This window comes from Macaca mulatta, chromosome 15 (assembly GCF_049350105.2).
Source record: "Macaca mulatta isolate MMU2019108-1 chromosome 15, T2T-MMU8v2.0, whole genome shotgun sequence".
NCBI lineage: Eukaryota > Metazoa > Chordata > Mammalia > Primates > Cercopithecidae > Macaca > Macaca mulatta.
The window spans coordinates 99,503,929-99,527,548 of NC_133420.1; the positions used below are offsets into that span (position 1 = coordinate 99,503,929).

Consider the following 23,620-nt stretch of genomic DNA (forward strand, 5'->3'; position numbering starts at 1 on the left):
TTGTCTTTATTTTTCCTTTTCTTTTGTGAGGGCAATATACTTACTAGTGTACTGCCTAGCTCACATAGCATGGTTTTGAAGATTGAGAAAATTCAAAGTTTAATTTGGGTGGAGGGGGAACAGTGATATTTCTCTAGGAAAAAAATAAAAAACGGCCTTCTTTTTTTGTACCAGTTTTTGTTGGAGTTATGGCAGAGAAGAGCTGAGCGCCCTCTTTCTGGTGTGTGGGTGGAAATGGCTGCTTCTCAGGGCTGCTCAGAATAAGGTTGCATGGGCTTTGGGCCGGGCTACATTGGATGAGAAAGGCAAGGTGAGTGGTACTTACAGCTTTGGAAATATGGGTACATTCTCCCTGCAATGTCCTGAGCCAGGCAGCAAGCTTCAAAAATTGTGCTGGTGTTATTCAGTGCTAAAAAATCATGCACTCTCAAGCCATAAAAAGACATGAAGGAACCATAAATGCATATTGTTAAGCAAAAGAAGACAATCAGAAAAAAAATACATACTAGATGAGCCCAACTATATGACTCTAGAAAAGGCATGTTTTAAATGTGAATTTCTATGCACCATTGACAACTTTCTTTATTTTTATTTTTATTTTTTGAGACGGAGTTTCACTCTTGTTGCCCAGGCTGAAGTGCATTGGTGTGATCTCAGCTCATTGCAACCTCTACCTTCTGGGTTCAAATGATTCTCTTGCCTCAACCTCCCAAGTAGCTGGGATTACATGTGTCTGCCGCCATGCCCAGCTAATTTTTTTTTTTGTATTTTTAGTAGAGACGAGGTTTCACCATGTTGGCCAGGCTGGTCTTGAACTCCTGATCTCAGGTGATTCACCCACCTCAACCTCCCAAAGTGCTGTGATTATAGGTGTGAGCCACTGTGCCCGGCCAACAACTTTAAAATTTTATTTTTTTCTTATGAAATAACACATTGTTGTGAAAATATTTAAAAGGAAAGAAAGGAAAAACATCTGCAGTTCTACCACTTCAGAGATAATATCCATGTTAACAGTTTGGTGAATATTCTTCTGTTTACCTGTGCACACACATATACACATATTTTTTATAAAAATATACTGAATATTCTTTTTTAGTAAACTGATTTTTCATTTATTAAAATGGAATGAACAATTACCTATTGGATACAATGTTTTCTATTTGAGTGATAAGTACACTAAAAGCCACTAGGCAATATATCCATGAACTTGTACCTCCTGAAACTATAAAAATAAAATAAAATAAAAAGAATTGAATAAATATGGTTTTCTGTGTTACCAAAGATTCTTATTTATTTTTTCTACACACAAGGTTTTGAATAAATTTTGTACAATGATCCTATTGTTCAACAATTAAGCCTGGGCAACATAGTGAGACCCCATCTCTAAAAAAGTAAATAAATAAATTAGCCAGGCATGGTGGTGTGCACCTAGAGTCCCAGCTACTAGAGACACTGAGGTGGGAGGATCACTTGAGCCTGGGAGGTCGAGGCTGCAGTGAACCATGATCGAACCCCTGCACTCCAGCCCAGGTGACAGCAAGACCCTGTCTCAGAAAAATAAAACAACAATATTTTTCCAATTTTTCTTTATCCTTGTATCTACTTCATTGAATGTCCTATGACTTAAGGTTAAGAAATAAAATAGCTGGGTCGAAAGCTGAATGATATTTTTAAAGACTATTGATCATTATTGCCAAGTTAACTCTTCCCCCGTCCAACCTTTGCTAACCTGACAGGCCCCAGATGGTATCCCATTTTACATACTTTTCTTCGACCACAATGAGGGTGAACTTTTGTTCCAATGTTGACTGTTAGTATTTTCCTCTGAAAATTGCATGCTTGTGCCCTTTCATGCCATTGTCCATTGAGGTTTCTCTTTTTCTTATTGACTTATGAAAACATTAAAAAATATCCAGCCTATTATCCCTGTTATATATATAGCGTGAACATTTCTACTCCCATTTTTACTCTGTTTATAGTGGGATTTTAGAAAACTGTTTGATGCCTTTGTGCTTTTCTGGCATTTCTTATTTAATCTGCCTGTCGCTGATAGAGCATTAGCATTCACTTGTCTGAAAGGCTTTTTAAAAGGAGAGTTATAGCCCCCAAACCCACTCCAAAGTACACTATAATCATCCAGTGAAAACATCTGTGTAATTGAAGCATCATTAATGTCTCTGTCCCAAATTCAAAGAACTCTAAAGGGCATTGTTAATTTTACTTCATCATCAGCCCCTTATTAACCTTGGCAAATGTTTAACTTGGAGGCAAGGATATTCAAGGCAACTCACAATTTACTATGCAATTGGCTACAAATGTTGAGGTGGGTTTTTTTTGTTTATCCAACTAAAAGAACTTTATGTCCCTCTAGCACTAAATTATGACATCTTATCTCACAGATTTAACAGCATCTAATGGTTCTATCTCTAGGTAATGTAATCCAGCTGGAGTTCGAAGGTATGCAAAGCCCACATTTTAGAACAAAAGGGTATTTTTCTCTAGCCAGTAAATAAAAGTGATTTTTTTTCAGCTATAAAAGGACAAAAGGTTTTGAAATGATCCCACTGGGCAGGGTTTCCTAGACTTGTTTTTTGGCAGTTGGCCATGGAGCTAACTCAATCTTCCAAACTTCTTCCATTTTTGTAGCAGTGTGAAGAATTCACTGGATGAAACTAAAGACACTTCATGGTGTGATGATTAATGCCCAGGGTCCTGTTAACCCAGAGTCAAACACAACTGGACATCCAGCAGTGCCATTAACAGACCCTTGATCAGTGTATAGGAAGAACTAAAAACCTGATCCTTTCTCTTATTGATTTTAGTACCTTCATGGCCACCCTCAGATTTGCATGTTTTCCTTATTGAGAAAAAATGTTTAACATTTAACACCATAAATGTCACAAGCACGATAAATGGTCTGTAGCTTTAGTTAGAAGTTGTCAAAGATGTTTGACTTAAGTATTGTTTGATCCCATTTTCAGGGGTTAAACAGCTCTGTGGCATTGGGTCTCCCTTGTCGGTTTTCATATTTTCTATGTACGTTTCATAGTTCTGAAACCCAAGAGCACTGTGGTCCATTCTCATTGCCCTGCTGCAAGAAGGTCCACCCCATGGACCCAGTCCTGTTTCTCAAGATGTTACTATTGCTAGAGTTAGAGGATAAAATTACATGAATAACCAAGAACAATTTGTGAAAGTGTGTATTGAGGAATCAGCATCTTGCGGTAATGCACACAGCTTTATTAAAATCACCAACAAGATCAACAGCAAAAATGTGTGATATCCCAGTCACTGTTCTAAACATCTAGGCATATTTACTTGCTTAATCCTGACAGTAACCCCATGGGGTCGGGGCTGTTATTGTCCATAGGTTACAGATCAGTACTGCAAACAAAGCTAAATGACTGAGCCAGGATTAGAACATGAGAAATTTAACTCTAGAGTTTGTCCTCTTAACTTGATTAAGTTGATAAAACAATGCTGCAAAATGGGTGATGGGGTCCCCATTTTACAAATGAGAAGCTGAGGCTCAGGGGAATTAATGACTTTGTAATAACTTTCCACACATCTGTGAGGTAGCAATTTGGCTTAAGCCCTAATTCTAAAGCTTTCGCCAGAATACCACATGTCTTGCAATACAACACATTTCTTTACATTCATGGCTTTATTCACTTCAGAAAGAGCTTATAATTGGCTAACAGATACCTAAGTGGGCCTGTGATACACTCTTCTGGGTTCTCATTGCACAGGAAGCTGGTCATTTAGACTGCAGTCTTCATTTGTGTGCATGATGCAATAAGAACTGCTTCTAACTCTTTCTGTATGAATAGCTGTGGGATTTAGCTTCTCTATTCATTCCTACCTCAGGAACTTTGCTTTTTCTGTGCCCTAGCTTGGAATACATCATCCCCAGATCTTGGCGTGGCTGACTCCTTCTCAGGTGTCAGCTCAGATGCCATTACCTCAGAGGGGGCAAACCCTAACTATCTGTATTAATCTCCTAGGGCTGTCATAACAAATCACCACCAACTGGATGGCTTAAAGCAGTACAAATGTATTCTCTTATAGGCCAGAAGTCTAAAACCAAGGTGTTGGCAGGACCACGCTTCCTTGGAAGGCTGTAGAGGAGGATTCCCCTTGCCTCTTTCAGTTTCTGGTGGCTCCACACGTTCCATGACTTGTGGCGGCATAACTGTAATCTCTGCCTCCATCTGCATATAGCTTGCCCCTCTGTATTTCTCCTCTTCTGTGTCTTCTCCTCTTCTTATAAGAACATTTATCATTGTATTTAGGTGCTACCTGGATAATCCAGATGAGATTGAGATAATCTCACCTCAAGATTCCTAACTTAATTATATCTGCAAAGAGTATTTCCCAAAATAAGGTCACATTCACAGGTTCCATGGGGACATATCTGTTGGGTGGGGGGACCGCCAGCCCACCTTAGGTAAAGCAGCTTTTGGTGCTGTTATGCTCTGTGACATCATCACCTCTTGATTTTCTTCAAAGCACTTATCCTTATTTGATGCATCTTGTTCTCTTATCTACTTTTCTTTGCCTTTCTCCATCTAACTCCATCTACTTGGATTCAAACTTTATGAGTAAAGAACTATCTTATTCACTGCTTTACCCCAAGATGTAGAACAATGCTTGATATATTGTAGCGGTCACCAAATGTTTACTGACTAAATGAATAATCTCATTGGGCTAATGAGATGTCAACTTGGCTCTCTGATTCCTTCAGAATCCAAGTTTTACTTTTTGTTATTTTATTTGAATTTCAGTTGCATATTTTTCAGAAATGCAAATGTATCAGGAGACACTTATTTAACATAATGGATAAATAGATCCAATCATTTAAATAAGGACATTAAATCATCAAATAAGGTCAAGTGCTTTGAAGAAAATAAAGAGGTGATGATGTCTACATAACACTCAATTGCTAACTGGCCTTCTTAGTTCATTTAGCTTTTGCTTTGCTCCCAGAAATGAATCCTCAGTAGAATTTTTCTTTCACCCTTAGGCTCTGACCACCTCCGAGAGAAGGATGGCCTGTGGGCTGTCTTGGTCTGGCTCTCCATTATTGCTGCCCGGAAGCAGAGTGTGGAGGAAATCGTCCGAGATCACTGGGCCAAATTTGGCCGCCACTACTATTGCAGGTGAGGAGAAGGGGAAGGGTCTCTGTATGGACCCTGAAGAAATACTCCTAGAACAAGTTTCTAAAACGAATGGGCTAGAACCTTAAAAAGGAGGCATCTTCCCAGAAGATCTGAGGAACACAGAGGCTGGAGCTGAATCACCCCTTATAGATGGTTGGGGATAGTGTCAAAGGCTACCAAGCTGGAAGGCACCAATTTCCTTTCTCCTCATGACATCACTCTGTAATCTTTTCATCAATGCTTATAAGGTAGATGTCCATCTCAAGACGAACTCTGAACTGCAGAGCTTTGAAAAGTTATTTGGTTACTATCATGGCTATGAGAGTCATGCAGTCAAATCAGAGGCATTTCTTGTTGGTTTTCCATCCATATTTATCAAGTAAAAAAGGCAGACACAGAAGCTGTGACAGGTTGGGGTGCTTTCATAATCCTCTCTCTACCTCTGTCTTACCTCCTCACCAATAATCAGGTTCAATGTCCAAGATGCCTGAGCTGGCACCCTTTGAAGGAACCTCATGGTTCAAGAGCCCCAGATATTGCTAAAGTTTTATCCTCATGAAAAGAGGTACAGGCCAGGTATGGTGGCTCATGCCTGTAATCCCAGCACTTTGGGAGACCAAGGCAGGTGGATCACCTGAGGTCAGGAGTTTGAGACCAGCCTGACCAACATGGTGAAACTCTTCTTTACTAAAAATACAAAAAGTAGCTGGGTTTGGTGGTGCCCACCTGTAGCTACTTGGGAGACTGAGGCAGGAGAATCGCTTGAACCTGGGAGGTGGAGGTTGTAGTGAGTGGATCTCCACTCATTGCACTACAGCCTGGGCAACAGAGTGAGACTCCATCTCAAAAACAACAAAAAACAAAACAAATAAACAAAAAAACAGGGGAAAAGAAGTACAGAAAAGGAAACCATTATTTTGGAAGGAAGGAAAGGAAAGATCAGTGGGTAGGAACTTAGGGTTGGGGGTCTATGTCACTTTCCTATTGTTTAAGTAAATGAAAGTAAGAGTATTCTGGAAGTGTGGTTACTTGCTAGGAGTGTGAACCTAGGTATGCTAGATGTGTGTACATAACAAGAACCAAGCCATGGGTTAGGAGGAGGGAGTAGGAAACGATGTTAACTGTAAAGATCTTGGAGGTGGGGCAAGGGAATCCTTGGATAGTCTCTGAGACTCTGTATTAAAAACAGAAAGATTGTGACTCATTTTGCTTTGTTTATGAATAGTTAACTACTTTGAATGTTTGGTTGTGTTTCAAGAGCTCAAGGGACAGAAAGAGAGCTTTAGGCTTCCCTTATAAGGTGATTATTTCTTCTGTTAAGAAGCCTTTTACTTAGATGTGTATCAGAGAATAAGGAAGCCCATGATTGTACTCGTTAAATCAAAGAGATTGCAATCTTCTGGGAGATGTAGACAACAATGATATCATATTCTTAGTTCCCATTTAGTCAAGAAAGCTGGGGATGTGATAGCTTGCAAAACACCTCAAATTATTCAGTGTATCATAAAAAATGAATTCTCAGGACAGGTAGAAACTTGGTTTACTCATCATTGTTTCTAACAAGTACCAAAACCCCCTGATTCGTGTGTGTGTTTTTTTTTCCTGGTATACCAAGAGTTAATTGGCAGATGACATTCTTCAGTTGCATGAAACTGTTCCAAAAGGTCCAACATGACAAAATATATTATGATTGACAACTTCTGGCCTAGTGAGATCGCTTTGAATCAGAGATGTGTTCCTCATAATTTGTGGAATGATTATCTAGGTTTCTGCTGGTGTCTTGAATAATCGGTGTTATGATAACTGTATTTATAATGTAGTTTATTTTTTGTGGCCAAGAGCTTACACGATAATTACTTCTTCATTACAAATACCATATTAGAGGATAATATGCGATAGATTTAATTTCTTCTAGGACATTGAGTTATGTTTCAGATTTCTGTCCAAAAAGAGCACAGAGATAAAGAAAAAAGGAGGAGAAAATACATAGAATGAAAGGTAAACATTTCCTTCAACCCCCAGCAAATGGCAAATTAAAAGGTGCTTGGGAAATGTAATTATTCCTCGCTTGACAATTTTCTTGGCAGGCTGAAAATAATAAAACAATTTCACTTTAACTAATACTGAGCCTGAATATCTGAGAAAATCTTCCAGATTGTTTTCCTTGTATGAGTAGACCCCAGAGGGAATCCTCCATTTCAGGGTTTCTTCCTTGAAAGTGTGTTGTTATTGGTGGTTGTCAGATGGGGATTTGGGGGTGGAAGGCAGTGCTAGATCCTGCTTGTATATGAAGGTGAACGTTTGAGCAAACGAATCTGATGATTCTCAACCCTAGACTGAACGTGATCTATCATACTAGTGGATTTTTTTCAACTCCTGAATCTCTTTCAATGCCTCTCTATCTCCTGCTAGACTCTCTTCTCCTGTCTTCCTGCCCCTTTCTCCTTTGTTAGGTCTCTATCTTCCCCAAATGTCTACCTTTAGAGTCACTGCAGTCTCAGAATATATGCACTGCTGAAAAAGAATGTTCTGAGGGAGTTCCTTTTTTATCCGTCTGAGGCTGAGAAAAAAACACCTTGTGTAGGAGGAAGAGAATAAAAGAAAGGGATATAGATGCAGGGGACCCATTGCTAGACATGGTATTATTCCATATTTTGCATCTTGGCTAATATGCTGATGTTTACTGGATGTCTTAAAAGATTTTAAGCGGAAAAAAGTAGTAACAACTATTTAGAGCTTCCTTCTTCCAGTTCACTCTGAGAACTCACATCCTTTTTTCTATGCTACAGGAAGCCCAAATGTAAGATCCTCCACAGTGACTTGGGTGGAGCTGCCCCTCCTATGGCTTCCTTCTTAAACAGACACTCCTAGGTGTGCCATTTGGTCTCAGCCAAGACCATCTGACATTGTAAAAGATAGTTTCTTTATGGTAGTGATGGAATAAAAGTAGTTAGCTTTTTTAAACACCAGTGCCTGGCACTGTGCCAACTCTTGGTATACATCACCATATTTTAAACCCCACAATGACAAATGCAATTGGTATTATTTTTAGTCTTTTTTTTTTTTCTAATTGACTTTCAGTCCCATTGTTACATTGCTACTCTTGGCTAGGAGGTCTTTTTTCAATGGAACAATTGTGACATGTCTTCCAAGTTTCCAAGAGTTCTATAGTATGCTCAGTTCCCCTTCTCCCTTTCTTTTTACCTTGTTTTCTCTCTCTTTCCTTCCTTCCATTTCTCCCATTTTTCATTCCATTCTACTTACATAAAACTTACTATGTACCAGAAGTAGCAGAGAACAAGACAGCTAAGGTGTCTGTCCTCCTGGAGCTCACATTCTGGTGGCCAAAGACAGATAATGAATAGATAAACAAATATAAAAACAAGATACATACAGTTTGGGGTAGCTACCAAAAGAAAATATAAAGGGTGATGAGAGAAGAAGACAGAGTGGGGAAGCTGCCTTAAATACATGGTCAGAGAAGGTCACATTCTAATGGTGACAATGGGTTTGAAAATGGAAGGAGAGAATGAGCCTGGTATTTGAAGAGCTGGCAGAAGAATGTACAAGGTAGAGGGAACACACAGCAAGTGCAAAGGGCCCAGAGGTAGGAATGGGTGCAATGTCAATGCGCACTGGAGAAGAGGCCAGTGTGGCTGGAGTCAGTGAACAAGGGTAAAAAGACAGAACAAAGTCGAGTCAAAGAGGTGGGCAAGGGCAGATCCTACCGTGCCTGATAGACCAAGGTTAAGGTGTTGAGTTTTGTTCTCAATGTGATAGGAATTTATAGAGGGATTTAATAGAAAGTGGCATGTATGGGGAATGGATTGTAAGGGTCGGATGGAGGAGGGGAGATCAGTTGAAGGTGCATTTCTGTACTGTCCTTCCCTGAAAACAGAACCAATGATTAGATGACTGTAAGCGGGCCACCCAGTTGCTGGTTCTCTGATTAGGTTTCTGTTCCTCCTGTGTCCTCACCAGGTTTGACTATGAGGGGTTGGATCCCAAGACGACATATTATATCATGAGGGACCTGGAGGCCCTGGTCACAGACAAATCCTTCATTGGCCAGCAGTTTGCTGTGGGGAGCCATGTCTACAGTGTGGCGAAGACGGATAGCTTTGAATACGTGGACCCTGTGGATGGCACTGTGACCAAGAAACAGGTACTTTCCAGGAAATCACTAAGACAGGTTATCAGGCAGAACCAGTGGCCAAAATGTCCTAGAACTGGAGAGGTCCTTAGGGATGATCTAAGATGACCTCATTTTATAGATGAGAACTCTGCAGCCAGGAAAGAAGAAAGCCCTTGATGAAGGACACCTAACAAGTTGGTGCACAGGGTAGATTAGAACACCGGCCTTCTCTGGCCAGGCGCAGTAACTCATACTTGTTATCCCAGCATTTTGGGAGGCCAAGGTGGGAGGATCACTTTTGAGCTCAGGAGTTCGAGACCATCTTGGGCAACAAAGTGAGACCCCATCTCTACCAAAAAAATAAAAAATAAAAATAGCTGGGCATGGTGGCACACACTTGTAGTTCCAGCCACTTGGGAGGCTGAGGTGGGAGGATCGCTTGAGCCCAGGTGGTTGAGTCTGCAGTGACTCATGATCACACCACTGTACTTCATCGTGGGAGACAGAGTGAGACCATGTCTCAAACACACACACACACATACACATACACACAAAACAACAAACAAATAACAACAACAAAATAACATGAGTACTGTATGTCCAGTATTCTTTCCACTTGGTAATGGATAGACCAATATGTCAAATAAATACAGACCCAATATTTCCTTCTGAAATGTTTGTAGCTGCAGGTGCTTGTATGTGGTGGCCATTATTGGTGACGGATTCAGAAAAGTTACCAAGAACTAAAGATCCCTGTCCTTGGGCCCCTACGTACAGGGATATTTTACTTTCCATTACCTTATGTCACTAAAAAAAATCACAGGAGCTTAGCTGGGTGGGTTTGGTACCCAGAAAACCCAAAAGGAAGACATGTGGTTCAGACTGAGCATCATAGATAAGTAGGTAAATCAACTGCAGCTTCTATTAAGGTCTTGTCTTTATGAATTGTGTAAGCAAAGTTGATAGCTACTATGATTATTTCTCTTCTCAGTTTGGTTTATTTACTGGCCATAGCAAATATTGCCCCTTCTGGAAGTACATGTTAATGTTTACAGTCTAAATAACATACCTTGAGCAATGTTAAGAGAAATTCCATTCTAAAATTTCCAAATTCTTATCTTTTTATATATTCTTCATAAGTACAGAGTGTTAAGTCAAAGCTGCAGATATTTTGGGACTACGTACAATGGCAGTTACTGCTATTTTAATTTGACTAGTGTTTCCTATGTCCTCCTTGTCCTACGGTCCCTTGACTTGCAGATACTCCAAAGTCTAATGCCTCTTGTTACTATCTTGGTATTCTCTTTCTGATTAGCTTAGTTCTCTCTCTGGTTAGCTTAGATGATCTTTCATCTCTATCAAAACACCAGTCCTTCATTATAGAAGCCCTTCCCTGACCCAACAAATTGATTACAACCCTGCTTTGAAAATACACAGGGCAGTAGAGAAAATAGTGGGTAAGAATTTAGAAAACTCAGAATAAAATTCTACCCCTACTGCTTAGTAGTGTGTGGCTTTGGGAAAGTTGCTTGATTTGAGCCATAGTTTCTTCCTCATCTGTAAAATACCTATTTCACAGAATTGCTTTAGAAATGAAATGAAATAAAATACCCAAAAGCTCCTAGCTATCTTTTATGTATGGGGTGCACAATATATCTTTTGTTGTGTTTTGTTTCACTCAAGGAAGGTTGCTTGTAGACTGGACTGAATTCACTCTGAAATAACACCAATGAATCAGTCCTTGGAGATGTGAAGTCAGGAGCTCAGCTGGCATCTTTGAGCCCCTGTGCCCTGGATAGATCTTTTCCAGTTTTGGACCACATTCCCACTTCCATTTTACAAACTTTTCTTAGATCCAAGTCTCATTTTGATGTAGAATTCAAGAGATATAAAATAATGTGTTTTTTAAAGTATCCTTGGGATATTTTTGCTCACTGACAAGGAAGGCTTAGAAACCATTCCTTTGAGGGAGTGGTCTAATCTGCACTCAGTTATGGATTTTATCTACTTGCAAGAAGCTTGTCTGTTGAGCTTATTTGTTTTGCTGTTAATCCAGTATTCCTCTACCTTATCTCTTCCTCAATGTACTCAGTGTTTGGATACCTTTTCCTTGGATTTTCTTTAACTGTTCACATCAGGCCAATTCCTCAACTGGATCTCCAGTTCATCTATTTACTTCATTTCCCCTCCCCATCAATAACTCTGACTGTTGGTTTTCATTTTTACACTGGAATGTATCTGATAGGGTTTGGCTGTGTCCCCACCCAAATCTTATCTTGAGTTGTAGCTCCCATAATCCCCACGTGTCATGGGAGAGACCAGGTAGGAGGTAATTGAATCATGGGGGCAGGTTTTTCCTGTGCGGTCTTGTGGTAGTGAATAAGTCTCATGAGATCTGATGTTTTTATAAAGGGCACTTCCCCTGCACATGCTTTCTTGTCTGCTGCCATGTAAGATGTGTCTTTGCTCCTCCTTCACCTTCCACCATCATTGTGAGTCCATTAAACCTCTTTCTGCTAGAAATTACCCAGTCTTGGGTATTTCTTCATAGCAGTATGAAAACGGACTGATACAATATTGATTTCCCCCAGTCTCTTCTTTGCTCTTCTGAGCTCAAATGTAGCTATAAATAGATACATGCCACCAGGATCTGCTCTGGGAATGTTTCTGGTAAAGAAAGAAGATTTTTGTTCCTTTCCCCAGATTCCAGGACCCAGGTGATATCTTCATTGGCTGGTAGTCCTGAGACACACTAGAGCTTCTCTGCAGGTCTGCGTTTGGCTCAATGGGGGTGATGAGAGACCAGTTAGTTAATACTTAGCAGCATCCCCATTGTTGGCAAGTTACAGATGATTCCTTTGCTACAGTTGGTCCTGTTGGGTAGAGGTGGAATCCCTGCATAGCAGTGCTGTGGAGACCCTCTCAGGATGTCAGCATTCATCAGCATTCAGTCCCAGGGATAGTTGAGTCTGGGGCACACTTTAGGTAACATAGTGCAAAATAAGCATACTTTTCACACTACAGACATCTAAAAGACTTATTTGAATTTAAATAAGCTAGTGTTCTAAAATAGCCATTAAGTACCTCAGTGCATTCATTCAGTGGATATTTATTGACAGCCTACCAAATGCATAATTTGTTTTTTTCATGGTACAGTTTTAAAATGCAAATATATAATATCTTTATTGAGGTACAATTCATATACCATACAGTTCACTCATTTAAAGGGCATACTTCCACAGTTCTTAGTATATTTACAGAGTTGTGCAGTTATCACCACAACCAGTTCAGAACACTTTCATTGCCCCAGAAAAGACATGTTGTGCTCTTCAGCTGTCATCTTCCCTCCAGCATCCCTCCAACCCCCAGCCCCTGGCAACCCCTGATCTTTCTGTCTCTATGGATTTGCCTATTTGGGACGTTTTATATAAATGGAATCATATAATACCTGGTCCTTTATGACTAGCTTCTTTCACTTAGTGTCATGTTTTCAGGGTTCATCCATGTTGTACCATATATCAGTACTTCATTCCTTTTATTACCAAGTAATATTCTATCACATGGATGTACCACAGTTTGTTTATCCATCCATTTGTTGTTGGACATGTGAGGTATTTCCACTTTTTCACTATAATGCTGCTATGGGCATCCATCTACAAGATTTTGTGCAGAGACAGGTTTTCAGTTCTCCTGGGTACACACTTAGGAGTGGAATTACTGGGTCAAATGGTAACTTATGTTTAACCCTTAAAGGCACTGCCCTACGGTCTTCAGAAGTAATTGCACCACTTGACATTCCTGCCAACTGTATACGAGGGTTACAGTTTCTCCACACCTTTGATGCTAACCCTTGTTATTATGTCTTCGTGATTTTAAAATACTGTTATTTTAAAACAACCTACTATATTATGGATGATTTTTAAATTAAGATAGAAGGAGATTTTATTTCTATAAGGAGAAACAGAACTATATCTCTCTGTTAGCAAAGCTCAGAGGAGACATAATACTGCCAAGTATCTGCTTCCTACAGGAGGCAGATTGCTGTGGTTCTCTTCAGTATTCTCTTGTGTTGGAGTCAGACACAGGATTGAAGGCTGGCTTTGTCACTGCCTAGATTTGTGATTTTAGGCATGTTATTTAACTTCTTTGAACTTCAACTTGAGGGGAGGAGCTAGTGATAGTTATCACACATGCATCATGGGGAAGGTTTGAAGAGAAAGTCATGCGAAGCCTCAGGTACAGTGGCAAGTACCTAACTGATGCTCAAGAAATATCAGCGCCCTCCCCCTGACCAGAATCCTTAATTTGATTGAATATCAGTTCAAGAAAAGGATACAACTATTCTCTCTCTGTCTCTCTCTTTCAGACACACGCACACACACATACATACACACATACACACACACACCCCAGGTGTATATTTTTAAAAGTAATAATCAGTGTGCCCTTGGGTTGGAAAACACTCACCCAATTCTTCTATTTATTATATTTTAAAAGTACTTTGCAGTAAAATTTGAGGCTCAGATGGATGATCCCAAGGTAGTGGGAGATTCCCAGTTATCTCTTGTTTGGGTTAAATTCTACTTACTTAAAAAAAAGTAGATAACAGAAATAATTTTCATCAGTGAATTGTTAAACGAAATTTGTGCTCTTCCTGTTTTATCCAGAAATTCTCTTCAAGCGCAGCTTTGTGCTCCAGAGCACCCAAGGCACCTTGGTGCCACTGCAAATCGTGTGAGCAGTGTTTGGGTGTGCATGCTTAAAGTCAGAAAGTTTTGGGTTTGAGCCTCAACTCTGTCACCTCCTTGCTGGGTATCTTAGGCAAGCTATTCAACCCCCCTATTACCTGCCTTTTTAAAATCTGTGAAATAGAAATAATAATTGTGGCTATCTCATATAAGCCTTTGGGAGAATTAAGTAAGATAATACTTTTAAAATCCTGGCACATAACAAATGATAGCAATTGGTTAAATAAAATTATTTATATTAAAAAAGCATCCTTGGAAAAACATTTAATGAACCATAGGTGATAAGAAAAGCAGAGAAAAAACACACAATTTTGCAGTGTCACGTAAAGATTTGAGAAGGCCCCTTCAGTTTCTAAGTCATCTGGGAACTGATTCAAACTCACATTTCTCCCTCTCTCTCATCCCCCAACACACACACTCTGCTTCAGAAAGCAAAAGGTTTTTTAAGGCAGCTTCGTCTCCTTTATGTCCTTGACCTGAGGTCAGAGTCAGGAAATAAACCATGGAGAAAATGCTGTTTCACATACATCTCTAGAGATAAAGTAGAAATGCTTCTCCATCCAAAATGAAATTAAAATCCTGTTCTGGTGATAACCACTCCACTCCTGCGAACCCTGCTGCTGTGGAAATGTTCCGTGAAGTCTATCCTGCCTAGCTCTGTGGGACCATTCAAGGAGCAAGAAGGAAACCCTAAAGTTCTCAACCCCTGACAGGATCTCCCAGGGACCTCCCTGGCCTCAATGTGGCATGTTCGGTTTCACGGGATTTACTATGGCTGCCTCCAAGTGTCTGATGTATGTGTGGCCTTGGATGCCAAGAGAAAAATTGATGTGTGCTTTCCATTATACAGGGCCCAAGAGAAACTCTGTTTGATTTAGAAAGCATTTTCATGAGGCATGGTTCAACAACTGCAGTTCTTCCTTCTATCTTCATGAGGAATGTCACTATTTTCAAGCAAAATCTAATCACATAAATGACGGACTGATGCTATTTTCTTCAAGTATGAGTGGAAAAAAATAAGCCAATAGCTGCAATGAGAATAGGGGAGCACTTTGATCAAATTGCTAAGTAGTTAAAGAAGTTCCTAGTTTATGCCTTCTAAAGAGATAGGACAAACAGGAGTTGTGTGATTCATATGGGTTGCAGGGTGAGCCACTCTTTCTTCAGGGGCAACTTCATTGTGCAAACATCGAGGGTTTCCATCCATCATGCTAGGTGAGCTCTTTCTTCCCTTCACCGTCGATATCCCAAAGAATATTATGAAGATTGTCTCTTACTATGATCTCTTCTCCATCTCTAACATGTGACCTAAGTCCTGGAATCCCCACTCAGTGCCGCAGTTTTGAGGCTCCCCCAGCTCTGATAGAAGGAATACTCCAATCCTGGTATTGTGAGTGAAGGACAATGTGACAGAAGTGGCTCCACACTGAGAAACAGCATATTGCCACTATGGTGGGTATCAATCCAGAACCATGACCTATATTTTGAAAATTGACTTTGAAATGAGAAACCTTGACACTTTGGGAGCAAAATTTAAGCAACTGAGTCTCTTTTTATGACTCATCCAAATCCTATATTGTTATTTTTTCTTTTTTCTTTTTCTTTCTTTTTTTTTTTTTTAGACAGAGTCTGGCACTGTCATCCAGGCTGGAGTGCAGTGGCATGATTTTGGCTCACTGCGACCTCTGCCTCCTGGGTTCAAGTGATTCTTGTGCCTCAGCCTCCTGAGTAGCTGGGATTACAGGTGTGCACCACCATGCCCAGCTAATTGTTTTTGTATCTTTAGTAGAGACAGGGTTTCATCATGTTGGCCAGTCTGATCTCAAACTCCTGACCTCAAGTGATGCACCCACTTCAGCCTCCCAAACCGACTCCTGTATTTCTATCTAACAAGCTCAAAAATCATGAAACTCTTCCAGTGCTGAAGTCATCTGCAAGTAACAGTTCAGCTGATGGTTAAAAAGCTAATGTAAATAAATGCATACCAGTTAGCTGATGTGGAAAGCCAAGTCCAGTTTGATTATGTCAGGCTCACTCTGAGCTGATTAATACCTCTTCAAGTTAAGCAGGTTACATGGAAACATTTTGATGTTGTCCTTAACCCAGAAAAAAAAAACCATTTGAATTCAGTTCAGAGAAAAAGTACACTTTGAAGACTGATTTTGAAGTCAGTTTTCTTTTAGAGTTATTTTAATTTGCAAGAAGGTGTCTGCTCTTTTTAATTTCAGTATTTAGAAACAGTAAATTGGCAATCTCAAAATCACATTTTATTTCCAGCATGTGGTGTTTTAATATGTACCTTGATGCTACCAACCCCTGGTCAACAAATATGAAGAAGCTCACTAAGACGTTGTCCCCAGCACTGTATAAAAGCAACTGAATTGTATCAACTGAAGAATCTGAAGCTTTGAGATTGAGTTCTTCTCTCTTCAGAGTTAGCTAGTCAACTTTCAACTTCAACTTTTTGTTTTTGTTGTTGTTGTTTTGTTTTTTGAGACAGAGTCTTGCTCTGTCACCCAGGCTAGAGTGCAGTGGCACAATCTTGGCTCACTGCAACACTGCAACATCCGCCTCCTGGGTTCAAGTGATTCTCCTGCCTCAGCCTCCCCAGTAGCTGGGATTACAGGTGTGTGCCACCACACCTGATTAATTTTTGTATTTTTAGTAAAGACAGGGATTCACCATGTTAGTCAGGCTGGTCTCAAACTCCTGACCTCAGGTGATCTGCCTGCCTCGTTCTCCCAAAGTGCTGGGATTACAAGCATGAGCCACTGCACCCAGCCTCAACTTCAACTTTGATAACATTCTAATCAATGAAGTAATTGAGAGACTGTAATCGTAACAATTTATCATTGTCCCTTTTGCTGGAGTGCCATTTGCTGGAGTGTGGTTTGCGCATCTGGAAGTAGAGTCTCAGAAATCATTTTAGTCAAACTGATTAACCTACCTATAGAATTTGGTTAAATCTGAAAGTTAGCATACCCACAAATAGCCCTTCTACACTGAGTCACAGAAATGTTTAAGTGAATGGGCTATTATCACATTTAGTATATTGTGATTGGATGTGGGTTAAAAAAAATCCTTTTCTTTGAAAATTGTGATGTTGAAAAGAATCTCTGCCATAAACATATATTCCTTTCCTAACTTAGTCCAATATGGTGAAGGTTGTTAAAGGTGGATTCATTTACATCTTCATCTATTAAGTGAATATTTACCAAACACCTACTAGACGCCAGTCAGCTCACTGGCACCGAGGATACAACAGTATTCAGGACAGTTGAGATTCCTGTCTGCTGCTTAAAATGCAGTAGGGAAGATACATTGATATTAAGCTCTAATTACCGTAGAGTTTGTTGAACAATATTACAGAGGAAGAACTTATTTGGCATGCATGGCAGGGGGAACTAGACTATGGCTCTAGAAAGCTCTCCATGGGGAGGTGATATCTAAGCCATACCCTGAAAAATGGGTAGAAGGCAGCCCAGGTGAAACCGTTTTATCAGACTGTGCTTTTCTTCAGTCCAATGTGGTGTTTATAGGGTTGTTTAGCTCTCCAGATAAAGAGCCAAGGTTTCTTATAGGCATTCTCAATGGGATGCTACAATAACTGTGTTTAGGATTCTCAACTTCAGTGCTCATTCTACAACACTGTGGTTGGGGAAAATAAAGACAGTCAGGCTCTGTATTGCACTAACTATGCCTTGTGCTAGGACATTTTGAAAACTATGAATTAAAAAAAAAAATTTCTATTAGCCACTTTTCCTGTGATTTTCCTATTTGTCCTCTGAAGGCCAAACACATATTCAGTGCAAACCTGTCAGCTGATTTGAAAATAAAATGGGAAGCTGGGTGTGATGTCTCATGCCTGTAGTCCCAGCTACTTGAGACAGGAGGATTGCTTGAGTCCAAGAGCTCAAGACCAGCCTGGGCAACACTGTGAGATCTCATCTCAAATTATAAAAAAGGCAAGAAAGATAATAGAATGAGGGAGACACTGTTTCTGGTTAGTCAGGAAGTTCTTATCCCCCTGTTTCTGGTTAACTGGAGTTTTGTTATAAAGAATTACCTTATCCTGGTATAAGTTGATTCTTTTAGAACTGTTGTCTAAAGTGTCAGTAGTAAAATTGTCCTAAAATGTGTAGCAAACATGTAAGCATTCTAGAATGGCAACATGATGACTTTCTATTGGAATACTAATGTCTCTGTGTTGTCGGTGGGTGAGCTTCACCAGGAAATAAAAATATAAAAGGGAAAAGCTGCAAATGATCACAGGAACTAAGGGAGGAAGCTATGCTGCTGTCTGGGTAAAGTGTGTCTGACTCCAAAATATCCCAGAACTGGGGTAGATATTGTGTGAACAGGGATCAGCAGTCATTGGCCAAAGAAATGGGGAAATAGAACGTGCATGATTTTGTTCCATTGTTCCAGTTTTGAGAGTTGGAATTTGGATGAAGAATAGCTTTCAAATCTTTGGCCTTCAGCAGCCCTCTCATCACCTAGGATGGCTTTTCCAGGTGGGTGCTTTAAAAGAACATGTAAGGAGTCATTTGACCTTGACTTCCCCAGATAGTTCTTTGCAATTGTTAGCCCCCAAGAGAGCTGGTTGGTTTAAAAAAAAAAGACTGGGTGAGAACTGCTCCCAAGAGCAGGGCAGCTGAGTATGGCTGTGCAGTCAGCACACTGCACAAAGGCACCCAGCCTAATGGGGAAGGAGAAGCTGAAGTCCAAGCCAGCCAAAGGAAGGATGGTTTTCTGCAATTTATCCATGCTGGGGGGAGAGGGGGCCCCTGTTTTTCACTCACACAAAAGCACCCTATGGACTGACTGCTGCCTGCTCAACCACTTTTGAACTCATGCTCACAGGTAACTCTATGAATTAAAGAAAAATGAGTAATTCTAGGTGGGTTTTTTTTTTTTTGGTGTGTGTGGAAAGATATGTCTGTTCAATCCAAATCTCCTGCTTTCTAGGCTGCATGCCCGCTTCTACAAAATATGGTTCAGATGTTACAAAGCAGTATCTTCACCTTGACGCTTTCCAGATAAATCGTTGTGATTTCCTGTGGGAGATAACATCTGAGTTAGGCTCGCAGAGTCTCTCTCTTCCAAGGCCATCCTGTCTCCAGGTTCACATGCCTGGTGTGGCCAACTGACTATATATGCGACACTGCACCAGATTGCAGGGCCATATGCTGTTTTCCCTGGAATTCATCCTAAGTCAGTATTTGACTAGGTCCGATGCTGCCAAATAACTGTTGGTAATGTACAGTTCACCCTTCCCTGCCTGGCTGCAACATGTCCTACAGTCTCCAAACTAACATCTGGCAGCTCCGTGTGCATTTAGCAACTTACAGATTTCCCTGTATTGATTTACACAAGGATTTATTTTAAAAATTTAAAAAAAAACAGTAAAAACTCTAACACTTATTTATGAAACATTTATCAGACACCTACTCTGCATAAGGCTCTGTGTCAGCTTTGGGAAAAATACAAAACACAAGATATTTTTCAGATATTTCGCATGAAAAGCAATGTATGAATATCAGTAGTTGCATATGGTTCAACCTCAAATTGTAAGCCTAGAGTCAGAAGACCTACATGGAAGTAAATGAAGCTCCTCCATTTACTAAATATGTTACCTTGACAAGTGTTTTAACTTCTTTCTTTTCAATAAAAAGAGAAATCGGCAAGAACGACTCTAAGATCCTTCTTTCAGGATGTTAAGGGTCTAAATTGACCAATTATGAAGGAATAAGCCAGTTCAATAAGAGGTAAAGATAATATAAATTGCAAGAGATCCATGAGTTTAGTAGTGATTTCAGAGGGCAGAGCAAAGTTAAAATCAACCTTAATTCTGCCTAATTTAAAAATAAATAAATATGCACCATCACATCACAAGCCAACAACTTTCAATGAAAATGGTGCTACACCCTAAATTTTCCAACCTTTCATATTTTGCAAATGATCACTAACTAAAGCCTTCGTGCATAGCACCATTTTGATTAAAAGTTTAGCATAAGAATAATATTTATATGGTGATACTGATAATTTTCAAAGCACTTCTCACATACATTTTCTGATCTGACACTCACAACAACCCAATAAGCTAGGCTGTATTATTTTTCATCTGCTTTTTAGGAAACTAAGGCTTAGAGAGCTTAAGTGACTCAAGACCACCAGCTAAAAAGTGATCAAGCCAGCATTCTAGCCTGAGTTTATCCAGTTGCTATTCTTGTACCATTTCCAAACTGACTCTTCATAAACAGTAAATCAAAGAGGGGGCAAATCCAGGGAGAAAAAGAGATGCCACAGTGATAACTGGAAGCACACTGGAGGATTTTTGTGTGGAGATAGCTGCATATGGACAAGGGATATGAAATCCTTTAACAACCATTCTTCATTGGGACAGAGCTAAGGTGAGCAGAACTCCATTGTCATCATTAAAGCTCACAACCACAGGCACTTAAAAGGAAGGAAAACACTAAGCTGGAACTGAAGTGTTCTTTTGATACCCACCCTCCTCCCCACCATATAACTAACATTCTCTTCTAATAAAGGAGAGCATATTTTTCCCTTTTTTGAGTGTGTGGCTGTGTGTCATCCTGGATATTCTGGCTACTCTAGCTGCTGCGGCTAGGGAGATATCATGAATTCTTTCACAGTTGCTCCAGGAATTCCTTCGAAGATTGTGCTAAAAAAAAATAATAATAATGTCAGATGGTTCAAGAGGTAGTTCTGCTGCTGACAAGGCCCCAGGAGGAAGCTTTCAGGACTCAGTGGCATGAAGTTGATTTATTAGCCTCACTGTGTTAACAGCCCTCCTAAGATCCCAGCGCAGTGATAGCCTATGTATGAAACCTTAAATCCTAAAGGGATCTTCCTTATAACAGACATGTAGCACAGTCCAGTCACTTGATAGATGAGGCAAGTGGCCCAGAAAAAAGAGGTTATTGCAATTAGTTACTGCACATTAGAATCACCCAGAGAGCTTTTAAAATCCTAATGCCCAAGTGACACCCCAAAAGAATTAAATCACAATGTTGGGGGTGAGAGCCAGGCACCATTTTTTAAAGACCTCCCACTGATTCCAATAGGTAGCAGTTTGCAATTAATGAGCTAATGGTTTGTCTAAGACCATACTTCTGGGGACAAGAACCCACCATGGTTCAACTCCATTGTTTTTAGCCAAAACTGGCCCTTGTCTCAGGACATCTTGAGAAATGGCAGAGGAGTAAACAACAGTCAAGCCCTGCCATGATGATGCTATTCCAGGCACTTTCTATTTATTAGTTTATCTTTTGCAACCACCCTTCAAGGTAGATACATCAGCTCTAGTTCACCATGAAGAATGTGCACGTGTTTTCATGTAGCCTCTGGATCCTTGCTAAATGTGAAGGGAGGCTCTCTGAGACTGCCTCAGGGGGACTGCAGTGGTGCTCACTTTAGTTGTCGAACATGCAGTGACATTCATTCAACAAGTGTTTATGGAGGGTCTACTGTGTGCCAGGCATTGTCCAAAGCTATGTGGATAAAATGGTAATGAACGAGGTATATAGGCTCTGTCCTCCCAGAGCTTGTTAGCTAATGAAGAACCCAAAGTCATAACTCAGCAAGTCCAAAATTTTAGGATTAACACTGCAGTGGAAACTTGTTTTATTCATTTTCACTGAGCCTTGTTTCGTCAAGACTTGTGGTGGCAAAAACACACATAATGAAGTTGTTAGAATATAAATAAGAAACATAAATCAAGACTAGGGAATATATAAGTAAAAGTAGAGTCAAGAACAGAAGAAGAAAAATTTATAGTCATGCAAGTCATAAGGATCCACTTGGGCTGAACCTCAAATTTGGCATTAAGTATCCTGGCAGCCATATCGAAGAGGGAAATGTGGTTAGTTGCAGAGTTCTTATTGTCAGAAAGAAAAAGAATACAAGTTCCTTAGGGAAGGAAAGGCTTTCCTAATACTTGGCTCTTGAAGAAATGTCTCAGGCAGAGCTTCATACAGCCTCTAACAATATTTCTGCTAGTGACTACAAAAGTGGATTTTATAAGACATAGCTTGTAGCATCCTGCAATGAAAGTGAGAACATAAAACTAAAGTGCAATTTAATAAATTCATTTATGTTAGCAGTAGGTGGTGAGAGGTAAATTGATTTGAGCCAAATACAGGTTCAGATGAACCTATGACTAGAAGCTGGAACACCAGGGAATGGAGGGATTTTATATCCTTATAACAATCTTCATAAACATAATTTCTCTCTACTGAGATTTGGATAATTCAAATGGTTATATTTTCTATTTTCTGGTGCAGGGATAAAGGGCAAGTATTCTATGTTGTGAATAATGTAATGTCTTATACCAGGGGTCAGCAAACATTTTCTGTAAAGGGCTAGGTAGTAAATATTTTATACCTTGGGGGGTAGATGATCTCTGCCACAACTATTCATCTCTGCCACTGTAGCACAAAAGCAGCCATAGACAAGATATAAATGAATGGACATGACTGTGCCCCAATACAACTTGATTCATAAAAGCAGGTGGCAGGTCAACTTCTTACCTACAGTCTACATAGTGCCAACCCCGGTATAACCTAAAAAATAAATGCGATTATTGGTATTCTTTCATTGAAATTCAGGAACAATTGGTAACTTTGCAAGTCTTGGTCAGTGGTAACTTTGTCTTCATAGTTTAAATGCTATTGTGTGATGGCACATGATGGAAAGAACATGGCTTGTGTTTGGGTTGCAAATTCATTATGTTCGTTGAAAGAACATGCAGATCCCAAAGCAATCCAATACAGCTATTCACACATAAAAGGGGCCCTCAGCCGACATGGTGCTGAGATTGTTGCAGCACAGAACTAGGCTGGCTCTAAAGAAACCCTTCCATTCCCTGTGGAGAAGAAGAATTATGATGTTCCTCACCTGGAATGGTCTTGAAAAGCAACACGGATTCTCAGTTAACATCTCATGGTTGGTTTCCTAGGAAAGAGGGAAGATGCTGGACCATTTCCAGTGACTGATGCTTGCTATTCACATCTTCATCACCTTTCCAAGTGAGAAATCTATTCCAGGCTACCAGACAGAAGTTCTAACAATCTTCTAGGTGTGTAGCATGTAGTACAGTCAAAGACATTATAATTAACCACAGGGGAAAACAATAACATTATTTCATTTTTAAAAGGCTTAGTTATGAGCAGACAACACATGTTTATAGTTTGGTATGACCTGAATTCTTAAATTTCCCCCTCACTGGTCAAAAATGAATCTGAGAGGTTAATTGTTTAATGGGAGGTATTTTAAAGGATTGAGTCCAGGGGCTCATCAGAAGAAGTAGCCCCAAGTGACTTGGAATCTGCAACAGGTGGGTTAGGACCTCATCCTTAGATATTGCTTTAATCAATTTATGGGTAAGCCATAGTTCTGAGCAGAGTTATGTAGTCACATGCGCCATGTGTAGTGACAATGGGAATGTAGGCTTAAACATAAGTAACAGCTTCAAAAGAGTTTGTAAAAACAAGGCTATGAATATTAATATAATTGTGAGATCTTTGGGGCTTTATTGTCAGTTTGAACATAAT

At 39.9% G+C, this 23,620-nt stretch overlaps 1 protein-coding gene across 2 annotated transcripts in view; it reads left to right on the top strand.

The window, feature by feature from the left end:
• Positions 1-23,620, top strand: part of PGM5 (phosphoglucomutase 5) — a 180,062-nt gene that overhangs the window by 120,255 nt on the left and 36,187 nt on the right. For both annotated transcript variants that reach the window (XM_077966189.1, XM_028835225.2), the window contains exons 9-10: positions 5,024-5,159; positions 9,141-9,324. In XM_077966189.1, coding sequence (XP_077822315.1) covers positions 5,024-5,159; positions 9,141-9,324 — 320 coding nt within the window. The remainder of the gene's footprint in view (positions 1-5,023; positions 5,160-9,140; positions 9,325-23,620) is intronic.